The sequence below is a fragment of the Microchirus variegatus genome (assembly GCF_963457635.1).
Source record: "Microchirus variegatus genome assembly, chromosome: 1".
Lineage (NCBI taxonomy): Eukaryota > Metazoa > Chordata > Actinopteri > Pleuronectiformes > Soleidae > Microchirus > Microchirus variegatus.
Window position 1 is genome coordinate 29113423 of NC_139802.1, and position 25975 is coordinate 29139397.

The 25975-nt window shown below is 40.6% G+C and overlaps 1 protein-coding gene across 1 annotated transcript in view; it reads left to right on the top strand.

The window, feature by feature from the left end:
- Positions 1 to 357: 357 nt before the first annotated feature.
- Positions 358 to 25975, top strand: part of LOC310932289 (rho GTPase-activating protein 6-like) — a gene marked incomplete at its 5' end in the record, with an annotated part of 62754 nt that continues 37136 nt past the window's right edge. Inside the window, one exon of the mRNA XM_083895583.1 lies at positions 358 to 852. Within this exon, the coding sequence (XP_083751709.1) occupies positions 358 to 852 (495 nt within the window). The remainder of the gene's footprint in view (positions 853 to 25975) is intronic.

The window sequence follows — 25975 nt, forward strand, 5'->3', positions numbered from 1 at the left end:
GTTGTAGTGATTTGCCATTACTTCTTTATTGTGGGGGAACCTTCGAGTATAAGAATTCATCTGCAATGTTTTGAGCCCCCTCCCTCCCACACACACACACGCATACACACTTTCACCGTCTCCTCTCAACTCCAGTCATAGCAATGAACGCAGAACACAGTGTAGGTAAAATACTTGACTGGCTCCTTCTCCACATTGCGCAGCGTCTGCAGCCAAATGCAGCACATCCCAGCTCCTCACCAGCTTCTAGTAGGAATACTCTTCAAATGGAGGCAACATCGGAGTGCTGTCCTGTAGCTGTACACTGGACACAGACGCACTGAGCAGCGCTGATGTGAGATCCAACACAAAAGGGACATGTCTGCCGCGCAAGGACTTCTCAACAGTGTCTTCTCCTGCTCCTCTCCTGCCTCCAAAGCCATAACTAAAAGGAGGCTCCGCCAAACCCGCAGTCTGGACCCCGCTATAATCAGACATTGTAGCACCGGAGCCGATGGAGCCATGGGAGCACCGCTTTCTGAAGCACCGGCTGCGGATGCAGGTGCGTTACCGGAGCGCCTGGCCGTGAAACCGTCTTTACGCACCAAGATTCCGATACTCAAGGAGCCAATAACCCCGTCCCTCTCCACCCCTTCCATCCCTCTGGATGTTTCTCCATCCTCCAACTTCCACTTTGACTATGATATAGTGAAGCGTGCCAAAAGGAATACCGCAGGGGATTTACCGTTTCTGGTGAGGGGGCCCGGTGCCACACCGTCCGGGAGCACCGGGACTCTGTTCTCGCCACGGAGGTGGCTGCAGAAGAAAGTGCAGCCGTCCAGCTCTCACGCTTACGTCGTGTGGAAATCAGAGGTAAAGTTTCATGCGTCGTCCTGAATCATATAGTTTATGTATACAGATGAATAATTGGTCTCCTCCAGTTACTTCCCAAGCTTGATTAGTATGACAGCTCCTGGAATATTAGAAATAAACCTCTGCAAACTAAGGACATTGTTTACTTTACTGCTCGAAGCAAAGAAAGACACATCTGCTGAAAATATCCTTTAGGGTCAGAAAAATGCAGATTGCACAATTGTGATAGGCTGCTATTGGACCCTGACATTTGTCAGTGAGCATCTCAAAATTTACCCGAGTTATGACTTCAAATGTTGGAGCACTTCTGTGACTTCATCTCAAGTCTGACATCTGCACCTGGCTTAAACCAGGTCCCTCCAGTCAGCAACCAAATCAGTTACACAAGGTTACCTGTGTTTTCCCTTTATCTTTCCGCTTTTATTCCAGTGTTTTCACTTCTTGTGGGAGTCCTAATGTTGGTGTCACTCCTTTTTCTTCGTAAAGGCTCCAAATTGAGTGTGAATAAGTGGAAGGGCAGTTCATGAAATCCTAACCAAAACATACTTGGATGGCTTATTTTTAGCAGGGGTGGGCTTTATAGGCTGCATACTTGGCACATGTCCACATGCAGTGGTGGAAAGGTATGATACTTTTCAGCCTCTTTTGTAGACTTTCTACCCCTGCCTTGGCTGATATGTATAGTCACACCAAGTGTGTGTGTTTGTGTGTGTGTGTGTACGTGCAGCAGCATGTGTGTGCTGATGTGAGGGTCTTAAGAACACATGGCCCGGGACTGTGTTCTCACGACTGGGAGCGGTCACAGGGTCAAACCCATGCAGCCCTCAAACAGCTCCCATCATTTCCTATTACAAAAGAACGTCTCCAGCTCCACTCTCTCTGTCTCTGCTGTCTTTTCCTCCCTCTCTTCCTCTTTGAGATGTTGAGAAATTCTCACTCAGCAGAGTTTCCCACCACCCTTACTCTATTTTCCATGTACTCTTCCCCCCTCCCCTGCCACGGCCCAGTGAGGATAACATGAGGCTATCAGTGTGGAGTCATTAGTACAATCTGGACCACAACGTTATGGCACCTTGGAGTGTTTGTAAAAACACTGAGCCAAGAAGTGTTGCTGGTCTGCTGGGACACTTCACACACTGCTGGACATCAAGTAAAATCCTGAAATGACTTAAATTGTGGCAGGATTTTTCGAAGCAATGCAACCCTCCAAAGCCCCAATCCTAACACAATGAGGTATCATTTTCCATTATGTATCTTGAAATTAGGAGACCATTGAGGCTTCACACTGCTGGACGTGAAATTCAATCCTGAAATTACTCTAAATGCTGCAGGTTTTGAGATGAATTGCACCTTTTTCAACTCACACAATGAAGTGTCATTTTTCACATAATTAAATTTAGAAGACCACAAAATATTCATGACCATTTTTGCACAGATGAAATGCAGAAAGTACATCATCTCACTGTGCCATGTACAATTGCAATCCACATTCGGGTACTGGTTTGAAAATACCAATACCATATAACATATAATGTTATATTTCAGGGTTTTGTTATTACAGGCTGAAATTGTGCTTTTTATTTTGGACTTTTTTAAAACAGACATATATCCAAAGATATCAGTACATAATCTATACATACATGCCAACACAAACCCTCAGGTTTATTTTGTGTTCTTTTCAAATTCAAAAATGTTCTTGTGGATTGTCTGTGGTCCCAGTTTTCTGATTTCTTACGATAAAACTCAAGGTTCGTGACAGCAACTTACAGTATCGACTAAAGGCAACATGGATCTAATGCTAATTTAAGTGCATTTCTAATAGTTCCATATGCAAATGTTTATTATCATATTGGTATTCTATGGGATTAGATCTGATACATCAGTTAAAAAGACTTAGAAATCCTGAAAACATGCGTTAATCACCACCATTTAGGATGGACATTTCTAAAATCTCAACATTTAACAGAGGAGTCTGGTGTATTTAGCAACTACAATGCCAAAAGCCAGTGATCGTAAGCCATATCGCCACCGTATTTCAGTTCAGTGACTCGGTTCGTGCAGGAAGTACTGAACTTATTGACTGATGATGTCAGTTTCATGCTGTTGTGCTATGATGACTCCGCCCACGTTGGGGAGATACTACACCAGATAAGAGATACTATACTGATGCCAGGCCGTGTAGAGTCGAGACATGCTGAGCCAAGTCCTGCTGGAACGGTGTCGTGGATAAGCACCATATGTGAGGGAACTAAGGTGGCCTACACATACCAGAAGAGATGTTTGTTTGCAGAGTGAGCTTCCGCCCGGCACAAGATGGTGGCCAAGCCTAAAGTATACATAAAAAGCATATTCTTAGACCATGAAAACCTCCAAAAAAACGACACTTTTAGATATGTTTAATTTTTCTAACAATAAACCCTCTGAAATGTTATGCTCTGTACCTTTAGTAAATCATATAAATCATAAATAGTTCTTAATCATATTTGACAATTTGGACCAAAATGGGGAGAATATGGCGCTTTTGAATTTCCGACTGCATGTTTTGGCTTCAGTTCCATTAAAAGAAAGAAACCAGCAGCCGTACAGTAGCTTGTAGTCTGACTACAAATGATTTGCATGTACCACTTAGTGTATAAGTGTATATATGTGACCACATTTGTCCCGTGCTATGCCTTTTTATGGTGGGAGACGTGAACAGAGAGAGACGGAGTGGGAGGGAGAAGCAGAGACAGTTGAGATGTAACGGTTTACACAAAAAGCAACGTGTGACAGTTATATTGGCTGTGATCGTTTGATAGCTTTTTTCCATGGCCAGGTTGTTGATGTTGGAACAACAGTGACACAGAGCAATCATCGGTAGCTCGGGTCAGCGGCTGACTCTAAATTTAAGAGTCATATCAAAATATAGCACTGGCTTAAAGAAACTATAGGATTTTACAGGAATGCTGACACACTGGAATTGGTAAGATTTGCTGGCATCTGGAACATACATTGAACATACACACCGTTACTGTCTTTCACGCATCATATCACACACACTTACGCACAAACGCAGGAAGGGAAACAGTGGTTTGCTAATTTAATGCTGGCTGTTTATGAGGCGCCACGAAGGTTGACGTCACACAGTCTATTTTTAGAGCCACTCACTTTAGGAAAGACACAAATCCTTCCAAAATAAGAGCCACCACCATTAAAAAAAAAAAAAAAAAAAAACCCACTGTGACTGAAGCTACTGAGTGACAGATGATTTACAGCAGTTCAGAAGCAGATATTTGAGGTCAGAGACATCTGACACTATAATCTGCTTCACTCACAGCCGCAACCACAATGTCGAAGCCACAAACCAGCACTAATTAGACTTTGCGGGAAGATGATGGAAAAGAGACTATCCAGTCTAGTTTATATTGCTTAATGAGTAATCTGCAGTAAATGAATTAAAAAATAAAGAAATTGTGAGGTGATTCCGTTATATGATACCAGTTTGTGTTCATGTACTGTGTTTGTGACAAGTGGGAATCTGGAAGACATGTGGAAAAATCTGGAATTCTTTTATCTTCCTTGAATGTTAAAGGAGTGTGCACCATCTCACACACAGCTGCTTCCTTTACCATTCTTTATGTTCTCTGAATGCCCAGTTTTTATCCGTCATTACTGCACTACACTCTTAGAAATCCCTTCTGCAAGGGCTGAGGTTCTGCCTGGAACTATTTGCTTCTGAAAAACCCTTTCCTGAAGAAAGGGTTTTTCAAGGGTTCTTGGTAACACTAATGGTTCCAGTAAGAACCATTTTGTTCCAGAGAACCCTTTAAAACCCCTTTCCTGAATAAAGGGTTTTAAAAGGGTTCTTGGTGGAACCTTTATGAAAAGGTACTACCTGGAGCCGAAAAGGGTTCTCCTATGAGGACAAGCCGAAGAACCTTATATGGTTCTACTTAGCACTTCTAAGAGTGTATGTGTATGAACCCACAGCTGAAGTAGAATCACACTAGATTCAGCCTCCAGTCTTTTAAATTCCACACATTTGCTGTTGTTAAGGCCGTGAACTACACATTTGATGACTCAGGTCAGTGAACTCTGAAATAATAAGCCAGTTAGATATAAACATTCCTTACACCAGAAAGTGTTCCACATTAATTACACATGGTCCGAGCACTGAAAAGAAATACTGCAGCAAAGCGTCTAATCAAACAAGACGACAGATTTAGAGTCTTTACACGGGTTAATGTTTGGATTACACTGTGAGATTCAAGTGCACTTGTTACCTCTGAATTCTTGTTTTTATAGGCGGTGTATCTGCACAGCTTTAAAGCAGTTGCACTTAATTAATGTTCAGAGAAAATAAAAAGAACGTTGCTCTGTGTGTTTCAAATTATTTTAAAATCTCAGCTTAAAGCTGACATCACAAAGCTTTGCGAAGTGCATTCGTCATTGTTTGCTGTAAATCCTTTGGTCGCAGCTACATTCAAAAAACAAAGCTCTACACAGCATATAGGTTAATTTATGAGCTACAGGTGGCATAATGTGTGAAATGTGTAATGCAAGATATGCTGTATCACTATATTTTCTCTTGGACATGCCTGAGGAAGCAGATAGAAATGAACTTGTGAACCCGACCATCATCCATTTTGCCTTTCCTCCCTAAATTTCCTCCCTAAGTTCCCTCAAAGTGATGAGGCTGCGTTGGAGGAACAAGACCTTGATGGTTCGACGTGTGGAATGCTCTCTCTGAGAATCCAAATTCACACATACAATACCTTGGGCAGCTCAGCGAAACATTCACAAATTCTCACAAAACCAAGACACACTTTTTTTGTTTTGTTTAGCTAAGCGGTATCACGTTGCAAGATTGCGGAGCAAGTGGGGCCATAATGTAGATCAAGGAGTCAAAGATGTTATCACACCCCTGCAAACACTGAAACTGTGATGGAAGACAGGTTGATGTTTTTGGCTTACAGCTGTAAGCCAGGCTGTTTTTTAAAGCTGTAGTCTAATCTAACAGCATTGTGAATCACTGTTCTCTTCAGTTCAACAGCCTTTAAATCAACTTTTAATATTTTTATCCCATTTTTTTTTTTTTGCACACGCTTCATTTCGCAGTCATGTCAGCCTCAGCAGATGTTGCTAAACATTCCTGCTTACGGCAAAGATGGTCCCCCTCCTGGGATATGATCTGGATTTATGTAGATTGGGTCTGCAAAGGGCTATAGTTTGATTATGGTGCTTATTAAGTTTAATGGGCCTGGTTGTTAACATATACAACCTACAGGCCCACCAGGATGCTGTCTGCTTTCTACAAGGATAAAAATACATCAAGTAACGTGAAAAACATGCTTTTTTTAATGTGGCGTAATCAATATTCAGGGATCATTTTATTGTCTTTTACAAAACATTAGAACAGGATTTGGGAGCTGCTTTTATAGATATCTATATATCTATCTATATATTAATATTAAAAACCCTCAGGTTTCCTTTGGAAGTTTTTCTAAGTGCTTGGTGGTCTGTTAGCCCCTCACCCACACCTTTGTCACACTCACTGCCTCAACTTATGTAGGACACAGGAGCCAGTGAGCCTGGGAATCGGTCATAGTGATGTCTTCCAGGTCCAGCTCCTCTGAAGGAAATACCTCCTCATATTGATTTGTTCTGGAGCATCTTTCAGCTACAAGTTGGAATATAAAGTCACAGACTGCAGCTCGAATGTCTAGTAGAAACTTGTGGAAAACATAATCAGGCTGCAGCCAAAGCCAAACAATCATATTCGTCTCATGTTCTTCACATGATTTCTCTATGGACGCTCACTGGATCTGGTGCAGCTCTTGCAGTTATGTGCATAAATGAGCAGACACTGCAAACCATCAAGCCATAGTTATACATTTATCTGGAAACCCTCATAATGCTCACTGGTCCTGACTTACCATTCACATTGAACTACTTTAAACCTGTCAATGCAATGTTAAAATGTATTATTTACATATGCACGTAAAATTTTTGGTGCAATTTTGGTTCAACTTTCCTGCAAACTCAAAATGTCAGGTTCTCTTAGCTCCATATACAATAGAGATTGAAGATTTATTATAAGCTCTTTAATCATTTTTAACACAAAACAGCGCTCTGGTCTTGTGCTATAAAGCCGGAACACACTGTATATAAAGCACTTGAGAGGCCAAGAGGATATGACATCAACCTTCTTTTTTATGGGATATATACACTGTATATTTTAAGCTGCCTTTGACTGTTGCACAGAAACGTGATAGCTCACAGGGCAGATTTCTGATAACTTAGTATGATCGTGTTGAAAGGAACCATATGAAACAGTGGGTTTTGTTTGGCCATGTTTTCGTTGAGCAATCGCACACAACTCCTTTGGGATGTTTTCTCAACAACGAAGGCAAAAGAGAGCAGCTTGAAATAGAGACGGCTGAAAAGTAAACATTAATTTCCGCAGCCAGAATCTCTCTGTCTGTTGCCGATTAAACCTCTCCTCCAGTGAGAAAGCACCAGTGTTGAATTACTTTATGGTGTGTGTGTGTGTGGGGGAGAGTCCGAAGGCAGTCGGTGGATGATCTAATTGTGCACTTTAGAGTCTTTAAGGCAAACCTGTCCATACCCTGGTGTATGTGTTTGTGTGTTTTAGCACCTGTGTCCACTAATGTCCTCTCAAATATGATTTGTCATGGGCCAGAAGGCAAGAATGGACAGGAGCCACTCATACACTCTACTAGAAATGAAAGTGCTAAGTAGAACCATATAAGGTTCTTCGGCTTGTCCTCATAGGAGAACCCTTTTCGGCTCCAGGTAGAACCTTTTTTAAGGTTCCACCAAGAACCCTTTAAAAACCCTTTTTTCGGGAAAGGGTTTTTCAGAAGCAAATGGTTCCAGGTAGAACCTCAGCCCTTGTAGAAGGACCCTTTTGGAACCTTTATTTCTAAGAGTGTATATCCCATGCTGTATTAAGTTCACGACTTGGTTGGTAGGTTAATAGGCCAGTTATCTGGTTTCTTGGTTCTTGGTTTATGGGTAAGTTATTCGTTTTTTTTATTCAGTGGTTGATTGTTTGGTGAATTCATTTGTTGGTGGATTGATTGGTTGGTGGTAGTGGTGCAACGGATCACAGTGCAACATCATAGCTGATCCGTGATCCGTACGGCTCACCCCCCACGGTTCGGCACGCACATGAACTGCGGATTGGCTGTGTTTTAGTCTGAAACGCAGTGATTGTTTGAAAACGCCGGTTATTATATGTTCACGTGAATGCCACATTTTGAATCTCTTTCTATAGCCTACAGTCTATGAAAACAATTAGTGTGACAGCAAGGCGTACGGAGCGGAAGAACCGGAGGAGTCCAGTGTTGCAGACACGCCCCCTCTACGAGAGTCACACCGGCACAAATCTAGCGCAGTTGCTGACAGGAGCAGTATATTTGTCTTGATATCTCTGCTTTTTTGTGTTGTTTTTGATCTAAAAAAATGATCCGATCCGTGTTTCAGAAACCCTGACGCGATCTGAACCGTGAGTTTTGTGATCCGTTGCACCCCGAGCCCAGTAACTGCACGTGAGACACCACAAAAAGTCGTTAGATTTAGCTACAAAGTCACCATGTTGGTACCACTGCTCTGACACGCAAGCTGTGACAGCGATAGGCGAGGCGCGCGACAGAAGACAGACAGGTAGCTCGGCCAATTATTTTATTGGGTCCGAATTTTTTAATTGGTCATACTTTTATCATCGTAATATGACAATTAAATAATGATGAGTTTCAAGACCTGGTGGTTTAGCTTACATTTAAGAGTGCCATATGCTTATTAGGAGCAATTTAAGATTACAAAAGAAAAAGTGTAAAAATGCAAGAAAGGTAAGAATAGCTTGAAGGTCAAAACTGAAATATAAGCTTCTATTTTGGGTTCATATATGTGTACATCCGACTCCAGAGGAGTCAGTGCCTCACTAGTCATGAACCTTTGACCAAACCAGTTATTTGCAGATAATTATGTTTTTGTTCTCTGCATCTATTCTTTGTATCTATTTATGTTTTGCCTGACTTCGTTGTGTGAGAACAGAATTATCAGTTGACGTCTCATCAACATGAGCCTCACGATGAGAATACAAATCCACACAGAGAATCTATCTTATCGTTATTGATATTGGTTAACTGTCTGTGTTTTGGCCAACTGTGCGCCTGCATGCAGCAGCCTTTGTAGACACCACATATTCATATCCTGTCCCTTTGCTAAAATATGAGCCTAAAGGAATAAAATCTAATTTTGTTTTCAATTTTTTTTTTTTTATCAAAGTTCAGTCTTCATCTGATTGTTAGTTTGTGAGACTGTTACATCTGAGTCCAGTTCAGGACATGGTTGGTTATTTTTCTTTGGGGTATTCTTGCCTGTTTTTAGTGTTTTAGAGTGTCCAACCTCAATGTCACACTTTCTTACGCATGCCTATTAATTACTGAGTGAAACTGTTCCATGCTGTATTTAGTGAGGATTAACTGAATGTTCTTGTTCACACATACAGGATTTAGGCTACTCTGAGAGCTTAGCTTTGAGAATTAATACCTGTGTGTGTGTGTGTGCGCGCAATTTTGTGCAGTCACAGATGAGTGTGTTTTAATTAAATATATCAAGTTCTTGGAAAACCAGCTGTTTTTGGTGAAATTGTGCATTTTGGTTGGTGCACTCCCATTCCTTATACATGCGTTTCTCCAGTGTCTGTAAGTGGGTAGGCCTGGCTTAGGGAATTATTTATTTGGAATTCCAGGTCAGGACTTCATGCTGAGGGCCTGGGGCTTCTATAGTGGCTACTGCTTCAGTGACCCCCAACTTCCTGTCCTCACCCATCTCTTTTCAGACTGCTTTCACTTGTTTTCATAGAAACTCATGGCCCCACATTATCCTTCTCCTTTTCCACTGCCAAATATCTTTCCTTTCTTTCTAATCTCCAGGTTGTGCTAAACGCAGCAAATGTAGCAGAAGCATGACATCACTCCAACATGATTTTACACAATCAAGGCCTTTAACCTTATTTGGACAGATCAAGCTTTGAAAGTGTGCAGCGGTGCTCTCAGTCATAAAAGCTCTTTTTGAACTGACCTGCCTGTGGAGCTGAGGGCAGCTGAATGAGTGTCATCTTTCAAGCTGCTGCATAACAAAAACTTGGTGATATGCTGTAGTTTCCATTCATTTTTTTTCCTTTCTTCAGGAGAGTTTCTTAATTTATGTAGATTTTATTTCCGCTCACAGGCTGCTTGTCAGAATCTTAAGGGTTACAGTATAGCTAACTTCTTTTAAAATGCGTTCTACAAATGAATTAACAAATTAAAAAATATTTGATCAGCTCACTGGGACACAAAACAAAGACAAACTGCAAATCCTCCTACTCCAACAACCAAAATGTTGTCATTTTAAAAATATAATTTATGTGTAAGACACTTTTTTTTGCAATGACTGACTAATTAATGCATTCAGCTTTACACCCGAAACTACTCAATCCGACATTCAGACATTCTGATTTTGCGTTGGGTGTCATTTCGGAGTGAATCATCTCTTTGCCACTGTCTTATCTCCTCAGCTCTTTCCATTATCTTTAGGGAGTAAACTTGGGCTCAAGCAACTGTCTGACACTGACTGAAGTCGGTCTGATTTAGAACTCAGCTGTGTTGTGAAGCACAACAAAAACAAGGACTTTTTCTTCTTGTCCTGCCACTCTTTTGTTACCGTGCGTCTTGTCATCCTCAATGAAAGCAAACCCTTGTCATCCAAGGATATGACTCGGGTTCTGAAAAGCAAACTGAAGGACCTCACCCCTCCTCTCCTCTCAATCCAGAATGAGACAGAAGGCATTTGAGACACAGCCGGAGCTCTATGGCTATAAATAGAAAAATAGCTCAGTAGAGGAATGGGTTGACACACTCAAGTTGCAAAGGAGAAGCGGGCAGATGTGTATGGGCTGCAGGTGTGAGCGTGTGGAGGAGTGTGCAGCTCACACATGTGAGTCCAATCCAACTGAGGCTGGTGTGTTTGACTAAAGTCAGATTAACTTTATGTCAATGCAATTTTATCTTTCAATTCTGAAAGATCAAAGGCATTGTTTGAGAATAAAATGAAGTATCGCCATCTAGTGGACATTTTTATTTCAGGCCTATCTATTACTACTTATTTAATGTTCCCATATGTGGGGTTTGTGCATTTGGCAAGAAGTGGAAGCAAAAAAATGTGACATATTTGTATTTCAGCTTAATATTTGGAAAACACAAAGGAAATATCACATATTCCTACACATATTTATCATATTTCACTCTGATTGTTGCAAATTGTGTAATAATGGTGTTTTTTCATCACCTTGTGGACATTTAAGTGTAATGCAGGCATTTTTTAAAAAGTAAATGCAAAGATCTCTCTTAGCCAAAGGAGGGCGCCAGTCAGCTTTCAATAAATCCTCCAGCAAGAGAATGGACATTTCAGATGCAGCGCTCATGATGCATCGCAGTAAAAATGTGGGTGGGCTGCATTGTGGCCAGTCACAGCTGTGCACATCTGTCTCCTCAGCTTCTCTCAGTCATAAATATCTTGAGAAAAGATTACAACAGCTGATACCAGCTGCAGTCGGAGCATATTTCATGGCTTTGGGGCCAAATTAAACTGTTTAAATAAAACTGGACACGCTGGAGACAAACACAACAATTGGAACCTCTTTGCCGAAAGTATTCGTTTATACAGGACAATTAAATTACATAGACAGCCCCATAAATAGTTCCCAGTCCATCTTACTGGTACATAAACCAATAACAACTTCTGGTAATCGAGCGGTGTTATTATCACTCACTCCTGCAAAGTATTCTCATAAGAAATCTCCAGTAGAGTGGAGCTGTTTGCACTGTCACCAACACCCACACACACACACACACACACACGCAAACATAACAATGTGTGTTTGTACTGCTTTCATAGGGAACAGCGTCACTTCCAAGCAGAGATGATATTCTCTCCTGCAGAGTACCTTCCCAGAACATTAGTGTACGTGTGTGTGTGTTTGTATTAAGCATGTAATATGAGATATTAGTTTTTGAAATCCCTACAAGATTCAAAACCTTATCGTGTTGTGGGAACATTTTATTTTTCATTGAGTTTAGGCCTGGTTTAAACCATATAATACATAAAAAAAAAAGTTCCTTTCATTTTGTAGATTATATATGTGTGTAAGTACACGCATGAACAAACGTGATGAGCCCAGCCATTGTCCTCTCTCCATTAAGTATGAATAAAAAGGTGTATCCAATATAGATGGATGCTGTACAGTATGTAGAGCATACGAAACATAGTCTACTGTAAGCTAAAGGAGAATATTACTTCTTAACACCTGGCATCAAGTCGAAAAAAATTCCATCCATGCAATAAGTGATGCATTTTACATTTCCAGCAGAAAAAAAACAGGGATTTGTTTGCAATAAACAATAGAAGTTGGTGGCTGACTGAAGGAACACAACAGTAACTTTGGGTGATTTCTTTTTCTTGTTACATTACATTGTACATTGCTGACACTTTTATCCAAAGCGACTTACATTGATCAATTCTCACATCTGAGAAAGGCTAATGTAGCATTAAGGGCCTTGCCTAAGGGCCCACACTGGCTATTAGCTGACCTGCCCTGACTGGGATTTGAACCCCAGGTCTGTGGACTATACCACTGAGCAATATCAGCTACTGCTGTTGATGTTATTACTCTGCCTCTGTTTAGTCTTCGCGAATTAGTTATGTTTAGTTAAACCCGCATTGTGCACAGAGAGAGGAAATTGTGTTTGGCTCACACCACGTAAAAAAAAAACTCAACATAAATTACACATACAAACAACAGAAATGATGCAACATTATTGCCGGGCAACACAAGATCTAAACACTGCAAAAGTGAAATAAATCAATCAATGGTATAGTCCTATAGAACCTGAGGTGAATCAGTTCATGGAGGAGAAACGTTTGACTGTCTTTTTCCAGACTGGAGCTGCTTTTTCAAGATTAACAGTGAGGTGTGTCAGTCTGGCTTCCCACTGAGAGCTGCAATTAGCCTTCATTTGCCCTAATTGGAGGAGTTTTGCTGTTGCAGAGGTGCAGCTTAAAAGCAGAGTGTGGGGAAAGGAGACTTTTCTCACAACTGAAAGCTGGATATGGCACTAATATCAAGAAAACGAAAGCTATAGAAGAAACAAGAAGCAGAGAAAGAGGGAGCAGAGGAGGGATGGAGCAAAAACACATACTCATATATACGGGGTGCCTGTGCACACACACCTGGGTTGGATTAGTTGTGGCTAGCAGGGAGGCTGTGTGTTAATGGAGATTTAATAGGTTCTGAAATGACTAACTGCAGTCGTTCAAAGTGTGTATGTGTGTGTGTGTGTCAATGCAGATGTGCAATATACCTGTGTGTCGACACACTTCTTGGTTTTATGAAGTTATACAATCTTTCCATGTTGGATTTCTTTTGGTCAGTGGAGTTTTCTGCAAAGAGACATACAAACAATGTTTTCATTTGTGTGCACGACTGAGCTGTGGCTCCCTTGATGTGTTAAAAATAGATATTTCTTACAGCAGAAATAATGCCCACAATTTTGAACCATTGGTTTATTTACAGTTTTTGTAGCAGCCTGACTCATCCTCATTGCACCATTATGTCAGCCTAATTCTATATATTGGTCACAATACTGTCAATCATGATGCTTAAAGATTTTTATATGGATCTTAGAATGAACCAGTTGCTCAGTTACTTCCTTTATTTAACATTTTATGGCACCTTTTTCTATGCATCACTTCCTTTATGTCTGAAAAGCTGCTTTAAATTGCAGAATTTTGAGCAAGAATGATTGCATGAATGACTCAGTTCCTGTTTCGCTTTGTTTCATTTCATTTTTTTTTTTTTGTCTGGCATTTCTAAATCCAACTTCTGTGCGCTCTCCTCTTTCTGACTGCTAGGGCCTGTCTGTTGCCACGGCAACAACTCAATGATATAAACACAGCACTGACCCTGGCTGTAAGGAGGGAGAACAAAGAAAGCATCCCTCTCCAATGTAAGCATTAAGAGATAGTTTATATACTCAAAAAACTCTGACGCAGTTACTGCAAGTTCTCGTCAATGCAAAAAAAAAAAAATCAGACAGAGCTCTGATGGAAATTATAAATACAGGAAAATAGATGTAAAGATGCTGAAAGGTATGATTCGTCATCCACCTTAAACATCCTGATGCTGAGGCTCCATTGTGTTCTGTTTTCATTAATCCATATCCCTGTCACAAACCGAGAAAAAATGTTGTACAGGCAAAAGCCGAAAAAGTCGACTTTACTTCCTTCTCATTTACTTTTATAAGGTGTATTTTTAATTGAATTTACCGCAAAACAAATAAGCATCAGACATGCACATTCTTAATGTAATTAGTATGATAATATATGACACATTTAAGATAAAAGCTAAATATTCAACAATTTACAATCTAATGCTGTTGGTTGATAAGCTGGAAACACACACACACACACACACACACGCACACGCACACGCACACGCACACGCACACGCACACGCACACGCACACACACGCACACACACACACACACACTACTTACAACAAAAGGAAAGCATGGCGTGGAGGAGGCCACATATCAGTTTGACAGGTTAGAACAAGCCACCACTTATTTCATGGTTAAAATGACCCCAAAAGAAGGTAAAACTAGCACAAACACAGTTTGGGTGTGTGTGTGTGCATGTGTGTGTGTGTGGGGGGGTGCGTGTGTGTGTGTGAAGCATGATATGAGATGGTGGGAGTGTAGGCGGAGCCAACAAGGGGAGTAGAGCTTAGATTCCAGCTGCATTCCAGAGGAAGAAAAAGAGATGGATGGATGGATCTGTCAACCCCCACCTCCTGTCTTTCTTCTTTTTCTCCTTCTACACTTCCACCCAAACACACACACACACACACACACACACACACTATAAGTTTGCCTGGTGAAGCTTATGGTAAACCACATGATTTTCTACAGAATTAAAGCCCTCCTCAGAACATAACCGGCGTGTTTGTGTGGTTGGAGACAGAGAGAGAGCAGGGTATGTGTAAAAAGCCACCATCACATAAATCGTCATGTAAAGAAGTTAGTTTAAGGGTTTCAGCATGAGAAGTCTCCAGGAAATAAATGAAAGCGACGTGTCCACTTGATAAAAAAAAAAAAAAAAGAAAAGAAAGAAATCCTCAGTTTATGCTGCTTTTTCCAAATTTAGATGTTTCTGTGGTCCAGTCCGAATCAGACAAAGTAAATGTTTAAACTAACAAGCTCTGTTGGGACAAATTGTTGAGCCAGCTGATGCATCTACGAGGAGAGCATACCACAGAAAGCACGGCAGGAAGAAAACTAGACAGTCACTGCACCTACTGCATATTACTCACTCTCATATCAGCATAACCAAAAGTAGAAGGTAGAAATTCACTTTTCACTACTTTAACAGATAATGCGTACCCCTCAGCTGTTAAATATGAATCATAGGCTACACAAAGACCATGATAATGAAGATATACTGAGGCTTCTTATCTCATTCTTCCAGAATGTTGTCAAACCAGGTGATTATTTCCTGCTAAATCAAGACTTCTTTATGGATCTAGACTTCTGCAACTACTTTTGATTCCCTTTTCATGCAGCCTCGATGAAGAGAAACCTTGGCCAATCACAGTGTAAAGAGAGAAGCAGCTCCACATGCATGTCCCTTCAATGGAAAGTTCACTATTCCAAGTGCTGACTGAACCAACCAGAATAAGAACAATAATCTGATAATAAACTCAATACATGTTCCAATATAGCCGGAGCCTTCCAGAGATAGAGATTCCATCAGGTCACTGGTCAATTGTCATGTATGACATGCGCGCCTGTCTGTGCTCATCTGGTGCGAGTGGCTCATGACTTTCATGAGCTTCCATCCAATGTTTATATTTAACAACCTAAATATTTATTCTACATTTTTTTTTTTGCTATCGCAGATGAAAAATGCCCAAAGTGACACAATCACGGAGATTTTGCCCCGTGTCGCACAGTAGGGGAGGGTCAGTGACGGCTGCTGTGACGGCTCTGTGGCCAAAGATAGTTTGTTGGACAAACCACGATCTGCGTCAACTCAAACTGCAATGTGAAATGATTACTGGAATGAATAAAAATAAGTGTGACATGGTTTAATGCAATGGAGGGATGAAGTGGATGCTGGTATGTGAGATATAGTGTGCATGTGGGATCTACCACATCCTCATTGGTTTAAAACGTACTGATACAACATACAGTAGTTTAATAGCTCCACATCATGGTCGTATAAGACTGCTGAAATCCTCGTTTGAGCGAGGCGTAAAAATGAGACCCAATCAAGTACTTTTTTTTTTTTATATTGGTCCTGCTTTAATAATCAGTTATCATTTTAACGAGCTGCAGTTGCATGTTCTGCCAAATCAACAGCTTTGTCTCGAACCTATCGTATGAGCAGAGGGATAAAAGCATGGCTGCCAGTTGTGAACCGAGCATTCCTCGAAGGCCACTGTGTTTATACTTTAGACTAAATATTTAGAGCATGAGCCAAGAAGAATTGAGGCTGCGCAGTTCGACTCCGATAAAAGTTTGACATGCGTCAGGCCAGGTGACGGTGTCGCACTTGCAAATACAGCTATTCAAACACATGGTGTGAGCTTTCTACGTGGTTCAACACATGCAGGCCTGACCGATAATCTGGAGACTATAAAAATTAGGAGAATGTTCAACCAATGTCACTCGTCCTCACTTGTTATGTCTATAATGGTTCGACTGAGTTAATACACCACAGAAGGCCTGACACAGTAACCGTGTTGGACAGAAAAAAAAGCAAAATATAATTGATTCTTTTCCAAAATAACGTTATTATTCCTTTAAACATCCTGTTCTCTTTTTGATGTGTTCTTCCCTTCTGTAAATGAAGGGGAAAACACAAATCCTATAGACTGAATGGAAGTAAGTTTAATGCAAATAAAGAAGAAAAGGAGATAATGTGATATGAACTCCAGTCTTTTTTTTTTCCTGAATAAATCTCCATTTTGCTGCATTGTAATACAGAAAACCCCTTTTTGTCCTCGACCAGCTCCGCTGAAAATTGTGGCAATTTGATTTGCATTGGAAACAAGTGAAAAAGCAGCCAGATTGAGCCAATAATCACAGGAAACAGACTAATAAGGTATCATATAATGTTTCACGGTTACACCACGTCTTTGTGTTTGATGCTTTCTTTTGAATTGGATTTGCATAAACAAATACGAGATTAGGCAAAGCTCTGACACTAAATTTACAAATTTATATGCAAGCGGGCGATCAGGCACGCACTCAGCCATCAGCCTGGCAGGAGTCCCTTAAATCTGTTCCAAAATGAATCAATGAAATAAAAATACTGTTGCATTTACTTAATCTATTTTGGAGAGTATTTTTTCCCTTTAATAAGTCCACCTGGATCACATGATCACTGCATTTTCACTCACATTCTCACAATTTTTTTTTTACAGCTGTACGTTTCTTTTCTATCTTTCTATGTTTTTCTTCAACTAATAGATCCAGTATTGGATTGATAAAAAATATTAAGTAGTGATGTTGGTATCAGACCAATATCTCATCCTTACAATGAAGTATGCAAAAAAAAAGTATACGTAATCCTTGCCAAGATGCAGATAACCAGTCATTTCCTTCAGATGACATGGACTGATTGGCTGTCAGTTTCCTGCGAGTCATGAACAAATTGGCACAGGAAGTGAAGCCAATTGTTGTCACAGTTCAACTGGGACAACTGAAGGGGCTTAGGAAGTATCAGTGCCTGAGTCAATATGTTAGAATATAGATTTATATCAATTAAATCACCACAAGAAAAGGACAAGTGTCAAAAGCCAACCACAAAGCATAAAAAGAGAGACTTGAACGTGTTCGTTAACATCATAAACATCCATAAAGGCAGATTCAGACACAGCAAAGCTTGTGTGCTCAACACAGTCACAGAAAGTATTTGGACAAAAGTGCCGAGAGATTCTTTGAGCCAACAGACTCGCGCCATCATCACTTAGTTTATTGAAACTATTCGAAGTGTCTCAGGAGACCCTTCAACTCCTGTTTCTTTCATTTTTTAGAAGTTTGGTCTAAACCCTGCACGTCAAGCACATCTGACAATGAGAAGACGCAGTGAAAAGGAAGTTTTTGCCGTTGTGTGGATCACTTGACACATTAAAGCAGGCATGCAGCTGGAGCCTTACGTGGTGCCAACTTTTATTAAATGGCTGATTTTGGAAGGAAACGCTTCCATGTTTTTATGAGGTTGCAGGAGGGAGAAATTAAACAGTATGTGTTTTTTTTGCACTAAACCTTTTTGCTTCTTCGAACACGTGTTTATTTTCAGCGTGGTGCATTATAAAAACCATTTACAGCATTGTGTCATGACTGAAATTTAGTTTGTTGGTTTTGAGGCTTCATATCTTAAGTCATGTGAGCATGTTGATCGCTCTCTACTCGTCTGTCAGAACTATCCTGACGCATTGACTGCGGTGCTATGGCAACAAGAAAAGCAATTTTCTTCTTTCCTTCTATGAGCAAATGTCTAATAGCTTTTTCCCCCCGATGATGCATCACTCTCAACGTTGCACAACTGTCACTGTCAATCATGTCACATTACTGGGTATAAAATCCAGTATTAGACCACATTATCACATCTTATTATAAGCTGACATGTTAACAGAGACACACACACACACACACTATCAGAGACATACACATGCCCTTTTCATTGTGTTATCCGGCACAGCTGGCAAGCTGAGACTCCATGGCAACTCTGGCAGGAAACAGTAAGGTGGCGTGGGAGCTGGATGGCAGTGTGTGTGTGTGTGTGTGTGTGTGTGTGTGTTTGTCAAGATGGAGGACCCCAGAGCTAAAACACTGTGAGAAAACCAGGTGTAAATTGATGAAACAGATGAAACCATTGTCACACTTGAGGAGCAAACAGGTAGTGGTGCATGAGAAACAAATCATTCATTATATCCACAAAAGATTAATGATATTATTCAAATTATAACTGTATTCACTATTTATTCATATTTCTATAAAGGTTAGTGCATCTATTATGAAAGTATGATTTTTAGCATTAGATGCAACTATATAATTTGACTTTCAGTTATAAAGAACGCAGCAGGAGATTGTCCAGGTCAGACTCAGCAGGAGAAAGTTTGAAACTTTGAAACAGCTTCCCCTCATGTCTCATGATCAATGGCCACTGTTCAGAACCTATATATATATATATACCTGTATGTTTGTATGTGGATAATCACATTAAAGGTCCCATATTATACCCTATTTCTTCAAGTTAAACTAGTTCCCTGGTGTCCTAATGAACATGTCTGTGACATGCTTTGGTCATAATACCATAAGGATGAAGCACCACAGCAGTTCAATCACCCTGCCAAAACAGCCCTGTTCAGAACGCTGTTTAGTAGTATCTCTTAAAAAAAAAGGAAAAGGAAACTTAAGGGACAGGAAATGACATAAGCCACAGAGTCTACTGGGAGCTAACAGTAGTTAGCATTTGGAAAAGTGATCATTTGCAGGCTCTAGCAGGCACATTGCCGTCATATATAACATGTATCCACTGGACAGATAAATCCTCTGAGGCTGGAAGTTTGTGTAGGACTCTGTGCTGCACTGTGGAGCCAAGAATAGAACTTTTCGCGGACTTCCGGTTTTCGGATGCCGTTGCTCTTGCTAGCATTCTTGCGTGTTTTACGGACAAAGCGGAGCTCAGTGAGACAACAATTCCAGGAATTTATCGCATTGTGACGTCCCAGTGAGCTCGAAAGTCAACATCGAGTGTTTAATCTCCTGTACTTAGTCTGAGGAGGACCACAAAAACATGAGTGAGTCATTTCTTTTCACACTTTGGCGACTGGTAGGGCCTCCATAGTCCCAAATATAAGGATTTAAATGATTAAAAAGTGGATTTTGCATAATATGGTACCTTTAAAATAAAAATTGTGTAAGCTTTATTATTTATTTTAAGAAGGGGCATTGCAAAGCCATTTTATTGTGCCACCACGTTTCTCCATCAACAGAAAAAACAACCAGAGTTTGCATTTCATGCATGAGGCATGAACTTGCTCTGCAAAACATGAAACAAAAAAGATCCTTTTCGGAATGTGAAAGCGACCGTATTGCCCTGATGCAAGTGGAAAACACACCGAACCTTTAAACAACAGTAATTTAACTAATCAAATGTTTAGCTGCATCAAGTTCAGCTGTCTCATTTGAAAAAACACAAAACCAGTCGAGCGACTGCATCTTGAATTCATTTATTTAATCCGCGGCAACTGTCAGTGAAGCACAACAGCCGAAAAAAGAGACATGACAATTAAAGGCAGACATCAGACAGCTCAGCAGACACGAGCAGAGTTTTCTCTTAATGTCCACAAACCTCAAGCACATGTCGAGAGTTTAAAATCGGACGCAGATGCGATCACGTCATCATACCGCATGATTACGACTCATCACTGCATCGCCATCTAAACAGAAACACCCACGACATGAACTGTGTGTTGAATCTGACACACACCACGCCGCACGCAGTGACAGCGAATCCAGCATAAAAAAAAGTGAACATATACACACACCGCAACCTGTCAGTCAACCGACGAAGCAAACAAGCTGACCTAGCAGGCGGCAAAGGGATGGATAGATGGATGGATGGATGGAAGGGTGGAAGGTCAGATCGGAAGATATTTACATGTGCACAGAGATGGACGCATGAGACATGAATAAACATACACACAGGCCGAGTGGAAAGACTGACTTCACTGTAGCTGGACCTGATGATGTCACTGCAAGTCAGGTGATGAAAACACGCTGGCTCAGCAAGGTGCTGACATGACAAACACACACATATATACACACATGCTGGTACTGGATAGCATTTGTCTTGTGAGCAGGAAATATCAGCACTCTGAGGTCACTGAGTGCTTTGGCATGGACTATTTCAATGATTTGGGTTAAATATCTAATGACATTACATAATTACATTTTGTTGGAAGGAAGTTAACACAAATATATGAATGGTTTGAACCATGTATGACTTATTTTAATTGACATAGACAATCAAAAACAGGATAATTCAATTGCAGCATTTGCGATTTGCTAATTGTATTCTTTCAATTTGTGACAATTTGTTTACTCCAAGTGCATTCGCAAGCAATTCTCTCAGTTTTGCACTAAACAAATTTAAGCAGAAAAGGACCACTGAAATAACAGACAGAAGCATTTGTGTTAGAAATCAAACATTTGGTGGTTCCTATGGTTTCAAACATATTTAGAATAGCTAAACGAATGACGTGGTGCCGTGTGTACAAACATCTGTGTCCGTTGCAAACCATAACATTATTTTTAGCTGCCTTCACAAAGAGAAACCAAACTGGTGCAACGGTATCAAACAGACTCAGGTGTGTGTAGTTACAGAACTAGTCCCAGACACACCCTTAGCCTGGGTGCGTCCCAGACACACCCAGGCGATAGGAGAGTGTTTTCCTTTCGAGGTAAATCTCATCCACAAGTTTCCCTGTGGGGGATTAGTAAAGGTACGGCACTTTTTATTTTGCTCTGACATTTCTGCAAAATATTTTTCCCGTTGTGGATTGCACATGCAAAACGGTATCAGTATGTGCATATACTGTACGTGCAATTTCAAAGGACACTTGGACAATAATTGGATGCAGTTTCACGAGAGGAAGACTATGCATGTGACATATTGCGATCTGCAGCTCTGCATGTGTTTCTTCAACTGCAACTACAAGTTCACCAGTACCCCCCCCCCCCTCTAAACCTTTGTTATTAAACAAAAAAAAAGTTAGGCTGAAGTGTTTTCACTGTTCTGGCCTGTCAGTGACTTGAATCGAGGTCTAAAGGAGGTGGTGCAGGGATGAAAGCCATATAGTCGTGCTGGAATAGTACCAAGAATTCTTCGCTCACAATCCCACCTGCCCCCTCACTCCCCGTCTGCATGTCTATTGGCCCTCAGGAGAGAGTATGGAGATTTAGGACAAGTGGGTTGGCCTGTTGATAGAAGCATCCAGATTGAATCCAGACCCATGCTGTCGTCACTTTGTGTGTGTATGTGTGTGAGAGAGAGCGTGTGTGTGTGTGTTGGTTCCGCTAAAAACTAGGGTCTTCTTTGGAAGGAGACTGTGACAGCACAGCATTTGTTGATGTTTGTTTGGGTGTGTGTGATGAATGAGTGAACCCACATTGGTGGAGAAGCTCTCTCTCTCTCTCTCACACACACACACACACACACACACACACACACACACACACACACACACACACACACACACACACACACACACACACACACACACACACACACACACACACACACACACACACACACACACACACACACACACACACACACACACAAAGAGATACACACACATTCCCAAGTTCTGAGGTCATCCCCCAGTGTGCTGCTTTGTGCTTCTCCTGCTGTAAATTCGTTTACACCGGCCCAGTTTTAAGTGGCGCCCCCTCCACTCCACCCGCTCTCTTTTCCCTAATTTTCTCTTACACTCATTCTGTCTTGAGAAATCAGAGTCAAAGTTCAACATGTGAAAAGAAAGCCAACAAAAAAAAAAATACTCAAAGGCTAAGACGCAAGGAAACGTGAGAATGTGCACAAATCCACACTTTTTACTCTCTCTCGTTGGCTTTACGCTTGAAATATTATTTTGTTCACAGTGAAACTGGATCAGAGGGAAAATCTTGCATCGGCTACTTTAGTAAAACACATTTGATGCTTTTGCACAGCCGTTCACAAACTAATGAACGCAGTGGTCCAGTTTAAATAATGGAAATCCTCTGTGGGCCAAAAAAATCTTTAATGGCGAAATAAAGTATCCACTGTTATTCAATCAAATCACGTGTAGCACAAACGACAGTGCAGGTGCTCGCAACTCATGATTATGCTTTAACAATACACTGATCAAAGTCCAACACTCTTGGACAAGGCCATTCTTCTCATTGCAGGTATTTTTATCAGACAAAATTGAACCCATCACCATATCTTTAGTATCGACAAGAGCCTTCCATAACCTATTATAGATGAGGTATTTATGTGTTATGAGGTATAATGAAATAATGATTCTTGACATTCTCAGCCTTCTCCCACTTTAAAACAAAGGCTTCACGAGCCTCCTCCTGGATCATCTTACAGCACTTTAAGAGAAAATTCTTTCCACTCGATGGAGTGATTTCACAACTCAGGTATTTGGCCTGACGGGGATGGATGTTGTTGCACCTTGATATAAACATTGGCACTATACATTAACCATATAGCAATGGCCTCGTTTGTTCTCTGTGAAATCAGTTTGGATTTCTGGAGGAGTCTTTAAGGAAAACGGGCCAAGAATATTCACATTTTGGTTTAAATCAGGAGCAGGTGTATTAGATGCCAGACAAATCATGATGGAGATTTAATGTGCGATAAATAATTTGAGCTCTTCTCTAGATGGACGCTTAATAGCAGGTTTTTGACTTATCAACGCATAAAGGCAGAGCCAAATTCAACAGTGGAAAATCCTGAGCTCACTCTGAAACGGATATATGGTCTTATGCGTCCTCACTTCAGCATCACTTTAACAATTCCTAGATGAGAATTGATCGGCTGGCTGAAAGGATTGTGTAGAACCGGGTCATACAAATAACTCATGTTTTTATGTGCAATGACATCCATATTTGCAGTGTTATAGGTTACAGTCTCCTCCAGCTTATATCACTGTTTATGCCACACTCCACATTAAGCTCTTGAGCTGGCGTCAGGTTTCACAAACATCTATTATTTTCTGTTCTTGTATCATGCATTGTGGGAAATGTAGTATGGTCTGCCTTAAAGCAGCATAGACCTATTTTAACACAGATTTTTAAGACCAATTAATCACTCACGGGCCACATAAAATGACATGACGGGCCACATCTGGCCCCCGGGCCTTGAGTTTGACACATGTACTTTAAACTCTCGAAATAATTTGAATTTGGACAGTTGGTGGGTCGTAGGGCGAACTCACAGGTACAGAGCTTGCATATTATTGAGTTTTGTAAGAGACTGATGTCAGTGTGCAAAAGATAAATTCAACCACAATACTGAAGTGCAAGGATGAGCATGATATGAATAATTAAAAACATTTATAGATTGCATCTTAAATTGGCTTCAGTTTTGCTAAATTGCAATTTACTAATTGCTTTTTTTTCAAACTGCAATTTCAATATGAAAATGATTAAATGTTCGGCCCTTATGTGTATGCAAGTATGTATGTAAGTGTGATTGTCCACTGTGCAATGCATGCTGGGATAGGCTCCAACAGCATGATTTCATTCATTAATCTGAACTGAACTGCGCCTCTGGCCAACACCTCAGATGGTTGAAGCCGAATCCAGACCTCAGTTTAACACAATCTGATAAGCGGCGTCTTATCACAGAGCTATTCTCTGCAAGAACAGGTTTTCTGTCGCCCGTAACTGTTTAGCGCTGCGGTGATTTTTGCGATGTGAGATAGACGGTACAATACACAGCATGTGGCTTTTACGGCTGACTCAGTCTGCAGCGGTTTATCTGTTATCACCAGGTTTTTGAGTAAGGCGGGTCTTCCCCATAAACTCTCAACATTCTTCAAATGGTTACTGCTCTGATCTGATAAGCAGGGAAGAATTCTCTCACCCATTCACCCATACTGCATCTAAAAACAAGACTAAGTCATGTTTGTTTTTATCTTTCTCAATAAACCCAATTACACACATGGTTTTCATTAGCTCAAACCAAGTGTGTGGCCGCATGTGTGTGTGTGTGTGTGAAAGCTGAGGCCAGCTCATGTTCTTCGACCACTGTGTCCTCAATAAAACTGGACTCTGCTCCATTTATTCTTGTTTTTTTTTTGTTTTTATTTTGGTCAGATGCAAATGGAGTCTTTTGACACAGATTGCCTAATGTTGGTCCCACATCAAGTATTACACAAACCTAACCTAACCCCTCCCCCACGTGGAGGAGCCTTAAGCCTTTTTAAGGTATCTTTTAAAAGAGAAAGGCTTGTAAGTAAATAAAGCAATTTATTTTATTATTTTTTTTACAGCTGGAAGAAACCCTTTAGCTTCACAATATCTCCAGAGACTAATATAAATAGATGTGTTTTTATTACTTTATAACACATGTTTCTAGAAGTTTAGAGTGAAAAAAATCATTAATTCATTCAGTGTAGGGCCTCGTGAATCAGACCAGAATGAAATAGAATGAGGTTAAATATACTGTCCCCAAACAAAAACCTCCCTATATGGTTTTTTCTTTTCCTAACGCGCATCTTATCAACTTTGGAGTTCCATTTTTTTAGTCACTGACTTAAAAACATTTGAGGAGTCCTGCTGTTGATAATCAAAAGCTTCTCCTATTGCTAGTCCTCCTCCTTCTCCTGCAGCAGCCGCCTGCTCCTGTGCCTTTATTTCAGAGTCAAATACCCAAAGGCAACAAAAACTTCAAAATAAAAGCATGCATTCCTTTTTAAAGGATGGAAACAATGAGGCAAAAGAGATGGGCTATAAATAAAGTAGTTGTTCAAAACGTTCATATATGTAGTCAAAATAATCATTATGAGCTTTCCAATTGTTTGTGATGTTTTTTTTTATTATTATTTATATATTTATTGTAATGACACAGTGCTAAAAACAGACACCCTATCCAGAATTCCTGTTTGCAAAATCAGCAACTTCGGAAAGATCGTGACTCAGATATACTACATGTAAACAATTAAAAACATACAAGTAAGTACATACAGTAAAACAATTTTGCATTGTTTTATTTTGTAGATTGTCGTCTGGAAGAACGCCAGAAAAGTCGGCTTATTTTGAAAATGCACACCGGAAGTCTCATTTAGTGCTGCCTCTACCTTGACACGAGTCTCGACAGCCTCCCCTCGTTTGGGTCAGCGCTCAAGCAGCATCTGTCTTCACCACACAGTCCACAGTTAGAGCGCGCAGTATGGCTCCGTTACGCGTTTACGCACCGTGGAGTCCTCTTTGGCACGGATGGTTTCGT